At 43.8% G+C, this 20,790-nt stretch overlaps 1 protein-coding gene across 1 annotated transcript; it reads right to left on the bottom strand.

The window, feature by feature from the left end:
* Nucleotides 1–753: 753 nt before the first annotated feature.
* SSPN (sarcospan) lies at nucleotides 754–20,193 on the bottom strand. The gene is given in 4 exon segments (XM_010015392.1): nucleotides 754–1,119; nucleotides 7,064–7,150; nucleotides 19,739–20,059; nucleotides 20,062–20,193. Coding segments are annotated over 4 exon segments (906 nt in total).
* Nucleotides 20,194–20,790: the final 597 nt, after the last annotated feature.

Raw genomic sequence — 20,790 nt, 5'->3', positions numbered from 1 at the left:
GCAACTCAAGGTTTCTTAATTGATCTTTTCTCTGAAAGTGGGGAGGAATCTGTCTGGGGATCAGAAAAATCCCTAAATTCCCATTAGTGAACCTACTGATACTGTTGTTTATTAGTAATTGGTAGCCTGTATCACTAGTCAGGCTGAAAAGTCTTACATGTATTTTACAGGGCAGTTGTCAATATATTCACTTTGCTGTTGGTCTCAACCTTCATTTGAAGAGGTCTTGACCTCCCTTATTAATTTTCCATATATTAAGCCCTCATCAGGTTAGCATGGATTATACTCAGGGCATCCAATAGACAATATATTCCCTAGGCATGATCAGCATAACTCTAATTCAGCACTTTGGACCAGATGCTTGTCTATTAGAAATGGGTATGGCTTCTCTGAAGGCAAGAACAGATACCAGTGATGGAAACGGACCCTATTTCTTAACAGCTGTAGCCCTGCAGATGAGTTCCCAATGATTTTTTAAGCTCTTGTATTGCCTATGGCTATTAAAGATCCTCTTCGGTGCGTATTTGTACAGCTGCATCTTTAGGACTTTGTGACCTCTACATCATGTCACAAGAGACCTTTTGCAAGAGCAGCCATATGAAATGCTCTTAAAATGATTGAAAAATATATTCATTAAAGTGTGCGAATGTTTTTCCATGTCAAAAATCTTGTAAACACTCATCCATCTGTGGTGTCTATGGTGGCAGTATGCTGACATTTTCCATTCCTTGGCTAACCCCTGCCAGCCCAGATCTATACTTTCTGTTTCTGGCCTTCAATAGCAGTTAAAGAGTAGAACCGAACTCCCACATAGAAGACCTGGTATCTGTGCTTCCACATCACGAAGCATGCCGATAGACACACCAGGGCTGCGACCAGATTGAGAGCCATCTGCAGAAGTAAGTACAGGTTGAGCATGCTGGTGAGGCTGCCACAGTCAGCTGCATCCTGGTAGACGAAGGTCCTACCGAGGGGGTCTGCAGTGTCCAGTTTGCACTGGCAGGATTCAAGGATGGTGTCACAGGTAAATTTTGTCATCTGCAAATAATGGTGTGCAGCAAAAGCCACTGCCAAAACACAGGCAACCAGGCCCAGGGCACTCAGGAGAAAATACATCAACTGAAAGAAAGAAAAAAAAGAAAAAACAAAAAAAACCACTTTTTCCAGCCACATGGATAGTGAGGAACACAGAATGAATTCTTGCACATGGACTTCACAGGGGCTGCATGCATTCAGTGTACTACCTGCACATGGTATTCTTCAAAAATTACAAGACAGATACAACTCCCAGGTGATGCAAAGTTCAGCAAGCGAGTTGGTTCTGTCTGGGATAGAGTTAATTTTCTTCCTAGTAGCTGATACAGTGCTGTGGTTTGGGTTTAGGTTGAGCCCTTATTCCAAGTTAAGGACTTTTCAGTCTCTCATGCGCTGCCAGGGAGGAGAGGTACAAGAAGTTTGGAGGGAGCAGAGACCCAAACTGGCTAAAGGGGTATTCTACACCCCAGCACATCATGCTCAGTATATAAACTTGGGGGAGCTGGCTAGGAGCCACCACTTGCTGGTCTGGGACAGGTTGGGTATTGGTCAGTGGGTGGTGAGCAATTGTATTGTGCATCACTTGTGTTTATTAGGCTTTATTCCTCTCTGGTTTTGTTATCTCCCTTTTTTATTATTATTGTTGTTGTTGTTATTTCTGTTGTTGTTGTCATTACATCTTACTTTATTTCAGTTGCTAAACTGTTCTTATCTCAAACCATGAGTTTTACCTTTTCTCAGATTCTCCTCCCCATCCCACCAGGGGCAGGGGGACTGAGCAAGCAGCTGCATGGTATTTAGTTGCTGGCTGGGGTTAAACCGTGGCAGCAGGTTATCTAAAGAGTAGTAATTCTGTCTTGCATATTTTATTTGAGTATTGCCTTGTAATTTTGAGACCTGATGAAAGCACTGAGAAATCAATGTCTCTGTACAGCCAGAAGCTTTAGAGAGAGGGAGGGAGTGTCTTCCTTGTACCTGCATGGGCCAGAGCCATCAGCTGGAATAAATCAGTGCAGTTGCCTTAAAGAAGAGCTGAGCAGACTGAGGCTCGGGCTGACATCCCAGGCTGTACTGAGAAGTAGGTGTTTTTGAAACTTTGTTCGTGTGTTATTCCCGGCTGTTGGTTTGCATGCCCAAACAAATCTGATTTATACTTGAAAATCAGGCAGTGAGGTGGCTGATCTCCTGCTTGTGGCCCTGTGAGTGCAGCCAGCCTACTTGCTTACCAGGTCCTACCGTGGATCATGAATTCAAATCTCCACATAAAGTGCGCGCTGTGCTCAATCTCCCTCTAAAGCTTGCCCCATAAACATGGAGGAGAAGTCTTTCAAAGGCGTGAAAGAACAGCAAGCGCCTTTCATATCCCAGCGATATGGCATGAGAAGAGCAAGGGTCTGCTTGTCACCCCACTACTCCTTACACCAGTGGCAGCTTTAAAATAGGGTGGCTTTTATCAAGAGTAGCTATGCAGAGTCCGCCCCCACAAACACATGGAAACTGGCAGCACCTCAGACCCTTTGTCACTCCAAGTTGCACCTGAGACCTTCAGATACCAGAGCATATGGACTTCCCTCACTTTTGATAGCTGGAACTGGCAGTTGCTGTGCTGAATACAAAATACGTGTGAATGTATATCAAAATCATATTCTGTGTTTAGCCAAAATAGCATTTTTGGTTCTGTTCAGCACTGTAGAAACATTTATTTTTCTTGGCGTCTTATCTGTCAGACACATGGCATGGTTGGGAATCTGTTATTTTAAACAGCAGCTTCTCTTTCTCTCTCTTAACCTCAATACTGCAAGCAAGCTATCAATATAAAAGCATTTTTTATGACCTTGAAACCCCAAGTATGTATGTCTTGATAAAATTCACGCTCCTGGTGTATTTGTCTTCTACCTACAGTGTGAATCAATCTTCCTATTCATTTGCCAGCTTGGAAAAAAAAATATTTGGGCTTATTGCAGATCTTACAGCACTGTATAAATTTTCTCCCCAGATCACCAGATTCTTAGAGCAAGATCTTCATTTCCAGGACTTGGCTACTATTAAATTTATTGACTTCCCGTGCAGCCTTAAACCAAGAGCAGCTTCAAAATGAAGGTGGCTCTTATTAAATGCAATTACTTTCAAGAGGAAAGGTGAAGTTGGATAACGGGGACACCTCCTCATATAAAGCACAGAGAAAATGGAGAACTACTGACTGATGGACCCCCTCCAAGCAAAGATGTGGTAATTCGTAAGCTGATAGCATTACTTTAAAAACACTGCAAATGTGTTCGATGGAGAAAATGGAAAATGGACATTGTCTAAGGGATGAAAGTTGTTGTGTGATCTAGGAGTCCTAGTGGACTGTGTGGAAGTCCCTGGATTCAGACCAGCAGAAGACAGAATCAGGCCTCCCTAATAAATGAGATATTAAGCCAAGACTACACAATGTGCCTGATTCTCCCTCGGCAGGTATTTTATTTAGCTGCCAACTTCTATCCAAAGTCAGGATAAAATAGGGTGAAATCCACAGCCTAAGCTACACTCCAAGTACAGTAAGCAAGAATTTGCCTGTTGTTTACCTAAAGGGAAGGAAATCCCAGAATCCAAATTACATGGGCAGCTCTTCCAGCAATCCTAGGAGCCAAACAGAGATGCGTGGGGCCATAGGGCAATTTCCAAAGAGCTTATTATTCTCACAAGATGTTTGCAGAGGAATCTCTCTGCAAGCTGCTGAAAATTAACACATTTCCAAATATCAAAGGTGAGGCAAATGCAAATACTGCCTGTGAGGGAGTACAAGACAACAAGTGCTGAGATCCCATCAGCAGATTAACCACATGCCAGCCCTAGAGGCAACTTCAGTGTCACAAAAACAACCGTGTAGTAAGCTCTGCCCAGGAACCAGAACTTGCCACTGGAAAACTGGTTTTTAACAGCCTCAGAGATAGACGCACTGCAATTGCTGTTTAAATAGAAGGAGAAAAGGGAAGCAGGGAGAGACAGCATACGATGAGGTCAGAGCATGGCAGCTCATCCTCCTCCAGGTTCCTTATATGAGGAATACTTACTGGCAATAGTTTTGCTCTGTGCCAAAAAGAATTAAAGAACCTAAGATGGATCAAGTTACTTGTGGAAAAGGCTTCTCACAGTTATCAGAGGTGAAACCAGAAGGGTTTGCAGACATGGATCCAGGGGACCTCTTTTGGAGGCGGTGGTGACTCAGGCGCGAGCCTGTGCAGGGAACAAGAACTGCAGAGTGTGTCATGGTGTGGGAAGCTGGGGCTGGGTGAGCAGGAGTGGGGAGTGTCATGCTACCATGGAAGACGCTGTCATGAGGACCACAGTGAATGATCTGTCAAATATTAGCAGATAGCCCAGGAAGTCCACAGGAGATGTCAGGATATTACTATGTGGGGTTTTTTGGTTGGTTGGTTGGTTGGTTGGTTTTGGATAAGGGAAGAGGACGTCCCCTCTTAAATACACACGTAACAGCTGGACATGCTACTTTACCATACTACAGAGCATGCTTCTTGCAGATGCAGAGATGGGGCAAGGGCAAAAATTCAGCCTGGGACTTGTCATTGTTCTCCCGAAGGGCAAAGCTGCCCTCCCTTTGGGTGGTGGTCTCCCTTTCTCACAGATGCACAGCGTGTTGTGGATACCCTCCGTAGCCTCATGAAGGACTTCTGCCAAAAGCAGTTCTACCACCTCCTTCTTTAACAGGATCCAGGGCTCATGCAAGTGTGAAATGAAAGAAGCAGCTGTTGAGAGGGAGAAGGCAGAGAGGACTGCATGTGTCTCCTCCTGTTTCCCACCTCAAGGGAGTCACACACTGTGGTCATAGTGTCACCTCAGGGGTTGACCAAAATCCCTCTGGACTGTTTGTGTATGGCCCTCCTCCGCCCAGAGTGACCCTTGGGCTATGCAAAGGATTCCAGGGTGCTCACTGCACTGCAGAGAAGTCCATCCAAGATTTGCCTGTGGGATGATGCTCGGCAGCCATGTGCAGCCTTAGTGGACACCAGCCACCAGCCTGAGGGCAGGGCCTGGGCTAGGGAGAAAGTCCCTGGGAGAACAGTAACAGCAGATAGGGCTGAACCCAACCATGCTGCTGGACAAAGCAGCAGGCTCCCAGGGAGGAGAGAATGACCTGAGTTACTTGGCTTTGTCTCATGACTGCAATTTTACATCTTTAGCCTTAGGACCATATAGCTGATGTTCATTTCTTTGTTCAGAGACAGCCTTTAACTAACAGCTGAAGATCTGAGAAGTGATATTGGAGATTTAGATGAGTCCTAAGGTGAGATGTATGACCAAAGCACTGGAGGAGACTCTCAACAGCTACTTTGTTTAAAATAGGTACGTGCCCTGCAGCCAGGCCCTGTTCCTCCAGAGAGGCAGTGAGGAGGGGAGGCACTGTGGAACAATGGCTCCCAGTGTGGATATGAGACAGGAGAGGTGAACAGCCTGGTAAAGATGTAGTTTTGTGGCATGCTGCAATAGGAAAACCGGGGAAGGTAGATTCTGGGGAAGAGAGTGCCTTGGGTAGGTATCAGTCCATGGGCTATGGACTGAACCAGAAGACTTTCAAGGGAGACTTTAGGTCTAATTCTGACAAATGATGGGGAGTGACCCATTTTATATTGCCTGGGGAACACTTCTATATTCTCGCTGGAGCAATGGCTCATGTTCCTCACTGCCGGGGTGGGCGGTGTTACTAAGGGTGGCAGAGACATCTGAGCTGCCCAGCCCAACATGCCGTTCTCACCACGAGGGATGACTCCCTTCCTGCTTGGATGCCAAGTTCAATTTAACGCTGCAGGGCAAGCAATAAAAAGCCTGGCATGGCAGCTCCCGCCCAGCCCAGCAGCTCCCTGGGCAGCCATAATGCTTACTTGCGGGTGTAAAGGTGACGGGTGAGAATGTGGAGGCAATCAAAGGGCAGAAACAATTGTTCTTCTTCTCCCTTTCTTTATGTGAGTATGGGAGAAGCTTGAGAGAGGCACAAAAGACGCACCGGGGTCTAATTTCTAAAGGGAGGATGAATGCCAGGTTTCAAAAAGCCACTCCTTGCATTTTATTTCCTTTGCCTTTTTCAGTTCATAATCACTGTTATTTTGTTTTGCTTACATCGGTGTTTTTCTTGGTTGTTATGTGTCTGCAAAATATTAAGAGCCAGAAAAATTGCAATAAGAAGAAAAAATAGCTCAGGAAAATGGTGTTAAAAATGCCCCACCTGTAACAAGCGTTTTTAGCCTTTCTTTTCTAGCTGTTTCAATGTGTCAATGAAGCACAGTTTTGCAGACTGGTGCAGGGCATGCTGTATGGTTTCTGCACCTCTATTGCAATGCTCGGATGGGAATTTGCTCAGTGGAAGAATGCTTGATCCCATGGTTGGCTAATGCTTTCTCATGTTTACTAATGCCTCACCATGACAGAAGGCATCCTGTGCTGACACGTAGCTGCCAGTGCTCAGGTATAGCCTCTCTATCCCCAGTCACTGAGGTGGGCAGGTAGAGATTTGCAGCCACACTTTTTTATAGCCACCTGCACCTATGCAGTTTTAATTATTTCATGGTGAGGAGCAAACCTGCTGTGAAGATGCTGAGATGCTTCCTAGATCACATTAAAAATTAAAACTTGATTAAAGTGGACCCATTTTATACCACTCTACATCTGATCCAACTCTCTATGAATATTTCTACTGCATCAGTAACCCTCAATCTTTCACTGAACACTTCCCAATTTATTCCAGTTTTGTTGATCTGGATCTCTTTGATATTCTTAAAACATGGCAAATAAAACCATGTTCCAATTTGTTCTGATATTGCTCTGATTTGAAATATTTGTTATTACAGTTTCCCCTTTATAGGCTACAGTTTCTTCCTTAGTTGCCTGGAAAATAGCAGAAAACCATTCTTGCATTTCAGGTGCATTTTCACTTCTTTTCATGTGGTCTTAAAAATATCCTCAGTATCAGGTTTTCTGATTATATTTAACAACATGAGAAGAAAAAGGAATCAAAAAAAGGTCAAGGTACCTTCACTGTGAACTGCACACACGTCTTCTCATCGGGTTGGTATGAAATGCAAAGCATAACAAATCCCACTAAGGCCACCAGACAGACCTGCAAGGGAAGAGATATAAAATGTGTCAAGGTTAAAGAAAACAAACAAAGAAACAAATAAATCCCAACAATAATTATTTTACTTTTTTCAAGCAAAACCACCCTTCTGTGTTAGCAGGACCGTATACAAAGAGTGGTGTGTAAGCAAAGTTGTCCAAGTAGGGGCTACAGCCGTGCAGGTAAGAGCCTTATATTTTTGGGTGCACCTTTGAGGAGGGAAGAACTTCAGTTTTCACTTTACAGGCACTGAAGTACAAAAAACTTACTCAGAGGGACTTTTTGAATCAGACCTACAAAGACACAGCCTAGCAATAGCCTTGAAGATATATTTAGAGGTTTTGTCCATGTAACTATCAAAAAGAGCAGAAGGCTTATGAAGTTGGACTTGCAAGCCCAAAGAGCACCATCCGATGTACCACTGGGTGCTGACAAGGTTTTTGTGTCACCAGTGCAGGTTGTAAATCGGTAACCATAGCTGCCACTGGATAAGAAGCAGCAGTTTACAGTGGTGGCATTCACCCTTTCCTAGAGTGGACACCTTCCCAAAGAAGACATCTCTGCAATCTGAGACTGCATTTTAGCCCTGTGGCAGTAATTGCTGAAGGTTAACAGTAATGGAAAAGTATTGATGTACTTTATAATTAATTTAATTGCCTTTATTATTAATTCTGAAGATTGAGATTTTTTGCAGGTGCACATGGTACATAGGCATCTTACAGCCATGTAAGAGGGAAGATCCTGCTCTGAGGAGCTAGCCCAGTGTGATAAGCCTTAGAAAGGACCTTAGCTGAGATCAGCCAGCGTGCTTTCAGAGGTCTTGTCTTCACACATGGCCAGGGGCAGGTGATGACCTCCTTGCTAGGAGCACCTTGATTATAAATGATAGGTATTAAATTCTCAGTGACAACGGTGAGATCCTGCATTCTTTCCCCCCTTCATCTTACTTCAGGGGGTTTGAAGACTTCTCATTAATTTGAGCATTCTTCTTTCCTAGAGCAGTGGGATTTGCCCTCTCAGGCCATACTGCCTTGTGAGTTACCGTTGCTCAAGGCTGGGACTACACGATGGAGATGCCAGCAGGAGTGTGGGGCTCCTTCACAGCCCCATCCCTGCCTGCTCACTGTGTGCTCTGGCAGTGTTGTTCAACTCCATGGGGAATTGCTTGACCTGCAGGGAAAAATGCATAACTGTCCCAGACAGCAATGGTGAAATACATTTCCTTTATGATCTGGTGCATGAAATACCAGAGTTTTCTTCATATCCGCATTATTGGTACAAGGCACTAGGCAGCAGCCCTGTAAAGGAAGAGAGCCTCTCAAAACACAGTAGTCATGTCCTCAAGAACCTGTGTGATTAATAATACTTTCCCCCATAAAGTTTTATTTCATGTCATTTCAGTAGGACATGAATAGAAGTATTGCCTGTGAACATTTCTAAAGAGAGCGTCAGTATTATTTACTCCTTTCCATGTCATATGTATTTATATTCTGGTCCTATGACTTACACATGGCCTCCAATTTATTTGTTTTCTTCTTTTTATTGTTGACAGCCATAGCTGACAGGGCTGTCAGGGGGAAAAACAACCTTCCTTGTCAAAGGTCCTTCAGTGCTGGATTTCTTTTTGCCCTCTAGTGCTTCTATGTGACTCAACCATGTTTTATTTCTCAGGATTAATCACCTATGTCCTTGGTCCCTTGCACTGTGTATTAATCTTTTAATTCAATTAACATGCCCATAAAACTTAAATCTTAAGGAGATCATATCTAGTGATATCCAAATGATAAATTCCTCCAGTGGTGATAGTGGCTGAAGGAAAGAACCTGAAGTGAGAACTAAAAAATATTCTTAAATACACTTGCTTAACATTACATGCCCAGATTCATGTGAAATCAAATGGGTTCCTCATGTCAAAGTATTTGCAGGATCTGGTGCTGAAGGATCTTGTTGTGAGCAATAAATTAAATTTGCTTTGCTTCAGCTACACTAGTGGGCATTTACACTTGCAGGAACCAAGGGCTAGATTTGCCTCCAGGTTACTCCCGTGAGACATCGTGGGACTGTGCCTGTTTTCCCACAGAAAGCCAACAGAGCAGCATTCATTTCTGAAGGCAGAGTCAGATACCAGCAGTGAAATTCTCTCTCTACCATCAAGTGCCTCGTACAACTTCTGCAAAAACCCCACCAGCTTTCTGTGTGGCAGGATCAGGTCTCTTCAGAAAGCTTCCCATACAAAAGACTACCATTTAAAAGGATTTCCATTTCTGCACGTGCTTTCTGAAGTTCCTCTGGGGTTTAAATAGTACACTCAGGGATACTTAAAGAGACACATTTGTAGAGAGGTACTTAGAAAAGATTACACTGGGCCAGGATTCCGGCAAGTCTTGGCCAGGATATTTCAGAAGGCTTAAATATTTCTTGTATAACAATATGCCAACATTGCTTTTAACCAGAGATGTGTATTTTTGTAACTAAATGTAAAAAATAATGTTGCTGAGAATTATGACCCTTATATGTTTTACATTTTGGTTCTTTAAAGGTAAATTGGAGCAAACCAAAGTGTGGAACATTTATAGAGAAAACAGCTTTATGCCTCTATTTTATACATTATTAATAGACCAGTTTTGAATTATACCTGTGAAGTACAATAGAATAACTATAAAAATTCTCTGTTAAGTATTTTTTAGGACCTGCTAAGTGACTAAGTCAGCTGCAGGGACATTACAGATGCTGTTGATGGTGATTGCTAAGTAGCATTAGGTAAGCCTGTGTCCTAGTGATTCAATAGCCACTGCAATATCCCAGCATGAAGCATACATTTCCTATGCCTTATTGACTAAACACACAACATAAAATGCAATTGAACTTGTTTTAGCACTTGCTTGCCACCAATCAATAATGTATTTGTTATACAAATAAAATAGATCTTGTAAGAGCTGCAGAATAGCAGCTAATTAGATCAGCTCTTGTAACTGTAATCTGGAAAACTAGAAATATGCATTTCTGTGCTGAGTAAATTTCAACTCAACTTTATTTCAAGATTCTATTTCAAAATTTCTGATGGACTAACACACTCTTCGCAGAATAGGTAGTGGTGTGAAAGGCTATCCAAGGAGAGAACTTAAATTTAGAAAAGTGCTGTCTAGAAAAAGACGCGAACGTAATAGAGTATTTAGAAAGGGTACAGATGTAATTTTGGTTAAGGCATACCCTGGGAAACACCTCAGTTCACAATCTTGAGAAAACAGCTCTTTACTAGAGCTGGCTAAGAAACTTAAAAAGTTTATGCTGTAGGAAAGCTTCAATAATTCTTCTTTTTTTGGTGAGGGGAAGCAATAGACCTTACTTCTATTGGGCAGCAACATCTCAGGGTTGAAAAGTGACTTAAGAATTATTGGGTCTTACACTACAAAATTGAAGTAGACATTTTCCAGGTTGCCGCTACCCCAAAAAAGGCTGGACCCTGTTGTCGTGAGAACTGAATTAAGTTCCTATAATCAGGAATGGAACCCAATTGCATTTAAAAGTGGGTCCCAGCTGTTTTGCCGGGGAGGATCCCTGCACCCAAAGAGATCTAGCATGCAGTCCTTGGCTGTTCAGGACTTTGGTAAACCAGCTCTCCCTTCATGCCAGCACAACTGGTGCTTCTCACAGCTTGGAGCCTCACACACTGCTGCAAAATAGATGGCTTGACAGTGAGACTGCAACCACACCACAGTACACGTTCGATACTTGCAAGGAGCATGCCTTTACATATCTTGATCATCTTAAAAACAGAACTCAAGCAGTAAGGATCAATTGCAAGCTTTGTGTACCCCAAATCCCTCACCATCAGCTTTACTTTAGTTGATATCACTGTGCTGAAGAGCTCCAGTTACCACTGAAGCTCGGCGGGCTGACACCCTGCCCAGCATGGTGCCAACATCCTCCTGCACTAGCCAAGCCTGTCCCTCCCACTAAACTTACGACACTTCTTGAAAGTGACATGGGTGAGAAAAACAGGCTTGTCATCTCCAACAGGAACACACAGATGGCAAAGCAGAAGGGTGTTTGGACAAAGCCCACAGACATTGCCACCCAGAGAGGACCACAAGGTTTGGGGCAAGGGAGCTGCTCTCCCTGTCTTCAACTCCCTGCAGCTCGCTCTTATCTATCCTGCAAGGACTAAGCACAAAGTGTATGAGCGGCACAAGGGCACCACATGGTAGTAATGAAGATGGGTATGTAATGTATGTAACTGGGGGAAATATGAATGCATAAAGCAGATATTTCCACTGTGGCTTGCATTCATTATCTTTTCATGCTAACATATTAAGTGGTTTGCGTTATTTCGACAGATTTCAAAACCACAGATTGGTCTAATCTGTCTACATGTCTCCTTTGTGTATTTGTGAAACTGTCTTTTGTTTTGTTACTGCTACAGTTTTAGCCTGAATGTTGCTATAAACTAGGTGGTTTTCTCCAGCAAAGTGTTTCCTACCCACAGCATCTTTGAAACCCTGGCACATGGATGAAGCGGGAGATTTGGAAAGCACCAAGAAATGAAGGAAGGAGGCAACAACCTGTTTCAAAGGAGCATCTTGGGTCTATGCCATATCACAAGACAAATGCTGCAACCACTCATGAGATAGTATAGCTCATCAGCTCTTCAGGTGGAGGCTTGTTAGCAAGAACTTCCTGCAACAACCTTTAGGGGCAGAAAGCAAACACCTTGGAGGACAATACCTCTGAAATGTATGCAGTGCAATGCCGCACAGCATTGCTGAGACCCACAGGTGGAGTCTTCCTTTCTGATAAGAATGTAAACTGTCAGACTTCAGGGGAAAAACTGCTATTAATGTAATGATGAAGAACTTTCCATTATGGACAAGTTATTTTATAGTTACTCACTTCAAGACACTAAGGATCTTTCTGTTTGTAGAGGCAAGGGTAAAGATAATTTCTTTATTCTTACTATTCTCTAGTAGCTATCTCTGAAGTCTCTGGCTTACTCTTAGAGCTGATACTTGGCTTGATGACTAACCTGCTTTATCAGATATATCAAGGCTTAGCTCTCACCCACACCTTTGGAGAAGCCATGTTATCCATCAAATTTAACACTCCCAACGGACATAGAATTTGATGCAAGAAACAACATGTTCTTGTTAGTTTTGCCATGATGAACCAGGATCATCTCAGATGCCAGACATCTGCACAGGCTGTTGCAGACAGCAACACTGGTGATTATTCAATTTATGAGGTTTGAGAAAACTGCAGTGAAAGTTGGTGTTACAGGCAGCTTTCACTACTAGCTTTCATCAGCCTCAGGTCAGCCTGGGTCTCACTACCACATGTAAAAGAAGCCAGTCTGCCACACAGAGGTATTGCACCTTAATGTTTTTTTTCCCTTACAGATTTCTTATTAGGTTTAAGGACAGTCTAGTTGCATATAAATTACTCCCAGAAATAATAGCTGCAATAATAATGATAAACATGTATATTGTGGTTGCAGGCAAAGGCCATCATCAACTAGGAAACCATTCCCTTAACAGCCATAAAACTCATAATAACTGACCATCTCTGCCCCACCTACAGAATAAAATAATGATGTGTTGACTACAGGTCCCTTCAAGCCATACAATAACACGCTACAGCAGATGCACAATTCTGTAAAGTTATCAAAAACCTGAAAGAAGATTCATAATCAAATGAAATGGTGTTTTTCCTTAACAATATTTGCTGCTTAGGTCAGTTCTCAGCAGAGAAAATGGTCACTTGTGCAATGGTAAGATTTAATTCCTATGTCAAGGGCTACCATCACTTCCAAAGCAAGAGCTGCAGCAGCAGTCCATTACTGCTGTTAAGTCGGAAATATAGTGCTGGGTGATTAAATGGCTGAGGGAAAAAAAACCCGAAAACAAAAACAAAAACAAAAATAAAATTAAAAGTTCCAAGAGCCAGCAGTGATTTGCAATGTAAGAAGTGCAGCATGGCTAAAAGTGCTACATGAACATGACTTTGAGATGTGTCCATGATTATAAACCTATGGAAAGCCACCATCTCTATAGCCATAAGGTTACCTAGGCTGAGGAAACCTGTTTGAACAATCTCTCTCTCAAAATCTTACCTAGGCTTTTTGCACAAACACAATCTATCCAGGAACTCTAATTTCCTCCTTCCTTCTCCTTGAAGCTGTAGCTAAACCAAGGGGCTAAACCACACTGGTGTCCAAAATTAGATCAGCACTTGACCAGGTATCACACAGACCTTGTCAAACGATTCTTACAGAACATTTCAGCATTTTCTTCCATCAAAGTTTTCCAACTTATATCTGATCAAAATAGAAGTATAGATTTGAGATAATCAGGCAACAATGCATAGTTACTCTTAGAAAATGATGAAATTTAATGGCAGAGGGCTCTGAAGAATACAGCTCTGGTACTACACGCATATATGGCTATATACAAGCAATGGAAACCTCACCATAGCATATTTCATGCACCATACTTCATTGCATACCATCCAGAGTTTCACATGCTTTGGAGAAGGTTCAATTAAATACCTGAACCTGAAGGCTCTTCTTGGAGGCAGTCCTCCCTCAGACCTTTTGATGTTTGCCCATGCAAACATCATGAAGCCAGCTTGTATAAAAAATGGATGCCCGCCTGACTATAATTTTCATTAGTGGAACGGTGCTTTGATGGCACAGTTTTAAAGCGTCACCTTTCATTTAAAATTGGTAGGGGTTTCCCTAATAACAAGTAAAAGTTAAAAACCCAGCAAGGCTATACAGGAGGGAAAGCCTGACTGAAAGCCACCTCCACAATTGCTGTAGGAAAGGTGTCAAAAGCAACAACAACAAAACCCCAGCAAGGAGCCAGGGCTAACAAGAAAGTATCTCTCTTCTTTCAGGCTTTAAAAGAGAACATGTTTCGGGGGGTTTTGAATAGTCAATCATCCCACATATCAATATGGATGGGGATCAGATGCTTCTCGCTCTAGCTGGGGATGCTTCCCAATTATTGACCCTCTGTAGGAAGATAAAAAGGTTGCCTCACACATAAAGTGGTTGTCTGACGATTAGCAGGGCCACCACTGTGCAGCCAGTGTCCGGCCTTGTGGAAAAATGTTACATCCAGCAGGTGTGAGGATCCAGAAAGAGAAAGGCAAGGAGGCTGACAGGAGTTCACCCATACAGGTTTGCCTAGTTTTATCATGTGAGAAAGGCTTTTAGGTGGAAACATCTACAGAGACTCATCTGTGGGGAAACTGTCACAGACAATGCGGCCCATGAATTGCTTTGTTACATGGAGCCAAGGAAGCCATCTATGTTATAGGAACAGCTACAGGTACAGCAAATACATCGCAGTCCAGAGAAGCACAGGATTAACCAACCCCAGCTAATCATCAGGACACAACCCCAATTTCGAATTTGTATCACTTTATAGCATGGTACCATCCTTCTTTCCCTAGGTGTCTGTATACAATGCTTCATCCTTTCAGCATTCATCTCTCAAAAACGTTCTCAAAGCTTCTTTTTAACAGTTATACACATCACCATCATTGCACCCATTTTCAGGATGAAAATCCCAACTCATGTCCTCTCCCTGTTGTTATCTTCTACCATTTCAAAAGTTCAGCTTAATTTTAGGAGTCTTGCTGCTTCCCTAGGAACTCAGGATGCCAGAGTGACCTTGCTGAGAGCTGTACATGCCAAAGAGGGTGCTGGGCACAGAGAGACCCAAAAGCCCCAGAATAACACAAACCCTGACAGCCTAAAGAGGGAGAGGCTGGGCCAGCACTGCCTGTTACGGGCAGCACTATTGATTTTGGCACTCAGGTTTACCAGCCCATGAGCACGTACTGAGTCAGTGGCAGGGCGCACCATCTGAGTCAGACTTTCATGCAGGAGTACATCAATTAAACAAACATCTCTATTATCATCGTCTGATAGGGATACATAGTGTCAGGAGGTAGTCCTGGCTGTTTGCTGCCTATGTTGTACTACGCACTGAAAGTTCTTTGAAGCATGAAAGCCAGCCAAACTTCTCTGCCAGCCCAGGTTGCCTTGCACCATTCCCTGGTGCTGCCATGCAATGCTCTTCATCTCCTGAAAGCCATCCCTCACAGCTGCATTTTTCAGCCACCATGGGATCTTCATTTGTCTCACTTATCTTTATACGTGAGATGCTCAAAGCAAAGTATTTGTTTCCTTTGATGAAGGTTTTGGCTTTTTTTTTTCCTTTAAGTTTCTTTAAAAGAAATATATAAAAACTCAGACATAAACATTTCTGATTCCAAATAAATAAAGAATAATTAAATTGCTTTTTCAGCCTTTTGCACCACAAAGCCCCACATCAACCTCACTGCACCAGGGCAGAGAAGCCAATGCTTGAACGCTGATGCCAAAAAGCAACAAGCCATGTCTACCACATGGGTAAAGCTCAGGGGCCCTGTGCCCTGAGAAACACCGAGGAGATATGGCCATGAAAGGGCTGAGCAGGGAGAAGCGTCAGGGCTCCTGGGCTGGGGGCTCAGCCCCTGACAGATGTTTTGAGATACTTTTTGAAATAACATAAATGACATCTGGAGCCATGAGCTGCTTGAGAAACAGCTTTTTTTTCTTAATGTTTCTTAAAACCCCAGTTTTATGTACCTCCAACCATATATATGGATTTTAAATAACTTTCTGACAGAAATAATAAACACCCTGGATAATCATTTCTGATGAGCATTTCTGTAACTTTCTTAACTGCCTGAGTCTGCAAAATGGGGCTGAAAGGAAGCTTGCCTGTGAAAACTCTGATATTCTCCACTTTTGATCACAGTGGAAATAATCTAAGAGCAGATTTTTCAAGGAGAAATACCTCGTTTCTTCTTCTGGGTGTCAAAAGGCCTCAAACTAATGAAAAAGAATGAAAAGGGTACCATTAATATCTACTCTTTCTGCAACACTTTTCATCTGAGGATCTCAAAGCAAGGGCTGATGGATAGCCATTATTAACCCCACTTTACAGGGGAAATAACACAGTCTTAGCAAGGTTAAGTAACTTGCCCAAAGCTATGCAGCAAGTCAATGGCAAGACACAGATAATATAAAAAAGCAAAAATAAAACCTCTCTGTCTTGGGTAAATTTGTGAAGATTTTGCCCAAGCTCCTTCACAACAGCAAGAAGGAAGAGACTGCCAGGGTGTTCCAGCCTGCAGTTTTGGGTGCTCTGAACAGGTCTCAGAGAGGAGACACTTGGGCATCTTCACTGTAAATGGCTACAGGTAGGTGAAACAAACGTTTCAAACACCTACATGTTTCTAATTTCATTTATTATCCTGTCCCTGGCAATATGGCAGAGTAGTTTTACAGGGAATAGGCTGCTGAAACTGAAGCAGAAGTGGTAAATCACGTAGGCTCTGTGGTTTCTGTCTATAAACCTTTCCTTTGGTTTCTGACTCATGTCCCACGAATTTCGGATGAAATGCATTTTGAACTAGTAGGTTTTAACCAGATTTCATAGTGGAACGTTTCTGATGCAACGCAAGCTGTATCTTTTCCTCCTGAAGGAGCTACAGGAGAGAAGGGCTTGTGACAGGCACACCTCAGGGTGTTGGGGACCTCCTCTGCTCCCTGTCAGTGGATCACTGGCCACATTTATTCCATAGAATGATAAATCCAATTCCTGGCCTGTGCTATCCTCACAAACCTAGGCAGTCATGTTTTGAACTGGTTTAATTCAGACTGCCTTGCATGATTTTCCTTGGTAGCATTTTACCGTCACTGCTTCTCTAAAGAAGTTGCTTTTCATTCATGGTAATGCACTAAAGCACTTGATTTTCAGCAAGGAACAGTATCACCATTTTGCCACTAATTAAGGAGAAAAAACCCCACCCAACAAACCTTTCAATCAATCAGGGTCTATTTAACACTTTTACAATTTTCCTTTATTTTTCTGTCATGTTGCATTAACAGCCATGGGGTCAAATCCAGCCCTGGTGTAATTCCAAAGGAGTAACACTAGGAATGAGCTTCACCCATTATCTCTAATGTTGCTAAAAAGGTCTCGATAATAGATTTTTTTAAGGTCTTGATTCTGAATACTAATCAAGTCCTTTAAAAAGAGCACTTGAGTGGGATGCTACTAAAACAAATATGTTCTGGTATTTTACACCACAACTTTCTGTTCTGCTGCTCATTTCTCTGCAAATAAATGAGTTTCAGGAAGTCACTTCCTGCCATAAGGTTTGTTCCTAAGCAGCCCCTACCTATATGCCCTCCCTGCAGCCTCCCACAGCAGCCCAAGAGCCAGCCCATAGGACGTTCAGCCACATGTAGGATGTCCTAGCCAAGGGTCCTTCTTCATGGACCTGTTTACCCTCCCAGCTCTTCGAGGCCACTCCACAGCTCAGTAGCAGCACCCTGTGATCCGCATTCCCAGAAACTCCAGCTAAGCATTCCTGGACATCTCCATCCAATGTCCCAGTGAGCATCAAATACTTCCATAGAGACATCGCAGCACAGGAACAAAGTAAATGCAGCATCATTCCATACCTCCTGCATTTTGCCCCTCAGATACATGCTTTGCACTAGCCCCATAGTCATGGCTGAGCTTTGCCTGATGTGGGCATCTAAATGTCACTACTGCTTGTGGCTGTTGATAAAAATGATGGGTTAGAGCTCTGTTTTCAGAAAGTAGTGACTTTTGAGGGGTTTCAGGCCTCCTTAGCTAAGGGAGATCAGGCATATGTGAATATCTCAGATGGATGCTGTTTGGACACTGATGACATTTGCATGGGCCAGGCACTGCTTCCTTGGCTTTTCTCATATGCATGGCTGTATTCTAGTTCAGTCCAGTTCACCCTTTCCCTAGCATTTTCTAGTGAAAAAGCCATTTCAAAACTGGGATACTACACATGTGGTCTAGAAAAGACAAAATCTGACCTCCAGAATCCCCAAAATAAACAAGAGGAGTGAAAATGTCACATGCTGTTATTTTATCACCTGTACTATCCCCTGGTTCGTAACAGTGAAAACCCCAGGGGGAAGTTCTCCTCCTAAGCAAGGTCAGGCTCTCGCCCCACAAAACATCACATACCTGTTCAGATGGAAGAGAAACAAGAAGGACCACATGAGTAAGAGACCTCTTCCTTTGGGAGCTCAGTCCCTGCTCCTTCCATGCTTTGGGAGGTCACCCAACAGGATTAATACAGCAAATCCTAAACAGTTCAGGTGTTCAGATAATCCTCTGTCTAGTAAAGAATTACGTTCACAGGAGAGGCTCGCATAGCTATTTAGTGCACCAAGAAATCTTTAAGTAACTAAACATGAATTTATTTGCTGGGAGTTCTTACAGTCTAACAACATCCAAACCAGTGCTAACACATCGGTATGCATTTTCCTGAAGCCTTCTGCCTAGGGGGAAAAAAATGCAGACTAAATTACATCCAGGGCACATCCCAGGCTCATAATTGTAGAGTCATAGAATAGTTAGGGTTGGAAATGACCTTAAGATCATCTAGTTCCAACCCCCCTGCTATGGGCAGGGATGCCTCACACTAAACCATGTCTCCCAAGACTCCGTCCAGCCTGGCCTTGAACACTGCCAGGGATGGAGCATTCACAACTTCCTTAGGCAACCCATTCCAGTGCCTCACCACCCTCACTGTAAAGAACTTCTTCCTCATATCTAACCTGAACTTCCCCTGCTTAAGTCTGAACCCATTACCCCTTGTCCTACCACTACAGTCCCTAGTGAATCACCAACCCCGTCTCTCCACAGGCAGCCACACATCCCTGAGCACACAGCCAAGCGGGGCCACGACCATGCATGGCACTGAGACCCCTCACCTCCTCCCCACCTCAGCATGCGCTGGGACCAGCCTAGGCTTCCCCACCGGGGGTGCCTCCTATTTACACACGTCAGGACCCTGCCCTTTACCCAGTCACCGCCAGCCCATGCAGCGAGGCTGGTGTGTCACTCAGAGCGTTTTTTTTGGCGGGCCCGGGACGGGCTCCCTTTCCTGCCACGTTACCCATCCACCGATCCAGCCCTTTCCCCACGGCCACGTGCGCTCTCTCCCTCTGCTGTGGGAGAAGCCGGGGAGCGGCAGGCAGGCAGGCAGGGGGTTAAATCACAGCGGTTCTACAACACAGCACAGAGAGGAAGCTTGAAAGACGGCCATTTCTCTCCTCTCACTATCACCAATGCACCCAGCTAAAAGTTGCAAATTCTAGAGTTATGGTCTCACTTCTAAAACCTGATTGTTATGGTTTGGTGAGGGAGTGGGCAAGGCAGTGTAAGTAATCAACAGTTTTTTTCAGCATCACCAGGCAGGAGTTCACTGCAAAGCAGAAGTTAATAAATACATCTAGTGAACAGCAACCCTGTATTTTATTTAAGGTCTGTTGGGTGTTGCAGGGAAGAATAAGAAAGATTGTGTTATTCTTCAGGAGCAGTTTCCTTGGAAAAGTATACCCAGACATTTAATCCCAGGAATATTTATAGTTAGCATAACTCAAATGGTGTTGTGCATGCAGTTGGTTAGTCTAAAGTGGAGCGTCATGCAACTTGCATTAATGCTGGCAAAGGCACTTTATGGAGAAACAGACTTTATGCTTACAATTATCCCAGCCCAATATGGAGTGTCTCTGACTAGCAGAGAAGAACTGATGCCTGCCATAAGGAAGCCCAGCACTGTTACAGAGACGCCTAATGCCAGCTGCAACAAAGCAAACAGCAGCGGGAAACGGCAGCCACAACAAGTATGGGATTCCTCCTCCTGGTCAGTTTTGGGATCCCCCTTGGTTTTCTTCTGCTGCTTCTTCTTCTTCATCGCAGACTCCTGTGTCTTGCTCGAGTCAGTGCTTTTCTCCCCTCCAGGTGCCTTCAGGGACGTGCTGTGCTGGTGTTTCTTCTCCTTCTTTCCCATGCTGATGAACTTTAGGTTTTCACGTGCGTGTGTGTGTGCGCACTCTGATGGGGGTGTGAGGTTTTTGCCCCCCAAAGCTTTGCTTTGTGCTGGCTGAGTTGTTCCTGGTATTTGAATCAAGGAGGCTGAACAAATATGGAAAACATTTGGAGCAGATTGTCAGAGCTTCCAAATGCCACATATAGCCCAGAGAAGAGGGGGATTCGAGGGGGGTAGCGAACTGCCAACGTGCAGGCGCCGGCTCTGCTGTGTACACACAGGGGCTGGCTGTATACACACAGCTGAGCATGCGTGACACCCCGGCTTACACACATAGGTGTGAGCACACATGTGTGTGCATGTTTGTGGAGGAGCTGGGCAGGCAAATAGCGTGCACACAGTCTGCACTGCCAGCTGATAAACAGGGAGGAAATCTGTCTCACCAGGGAGGCAGGAGTGATCAAGAGCCTGTGTCTGTGTACGCACTGAGCAGGCAGGTAGGAGCTCATCATGCCGTGGCTCCCCTGGGGATTACTGGCACGCAGAGTGTAACTCCGTGAACCCAAGCAGCACCAAGCACACAACGGGCACGTTTCATACGCTGGCTGAATCGGATTAAATACGTGCATTTCAGTGGGAGGGAGTTGACTACGTGTATGGAAAGTATGAAATTAACACAAATAAAAATTAAAATTAATATCCTGGGGAGCCAAAAGGAATCCTGTCTCTTCCCAAAAGCTGCAAAAGCACAGCTAGGCATGTTT

This window comes from Nestor notabilis, unplaced genomic scaffold (assembly GCF_000696875.1).
Source record: "Nestor notabilis isolate BGI_N333 unplaced genomic scaffold, ASM69687v1 scaffold1215, whole genome shotgun sequence".
In the NCBI taxonomy this organism is placed as follows: domain Eukaryota; kingdom Metazoa; phylum Chordata; class Aves; order Psittaciformes; family Psittacidae; genus Nestor; species Nestor notabilis.
This window is presented reverse-complemented; position numbering and strand designations above follow the sequence as displayed.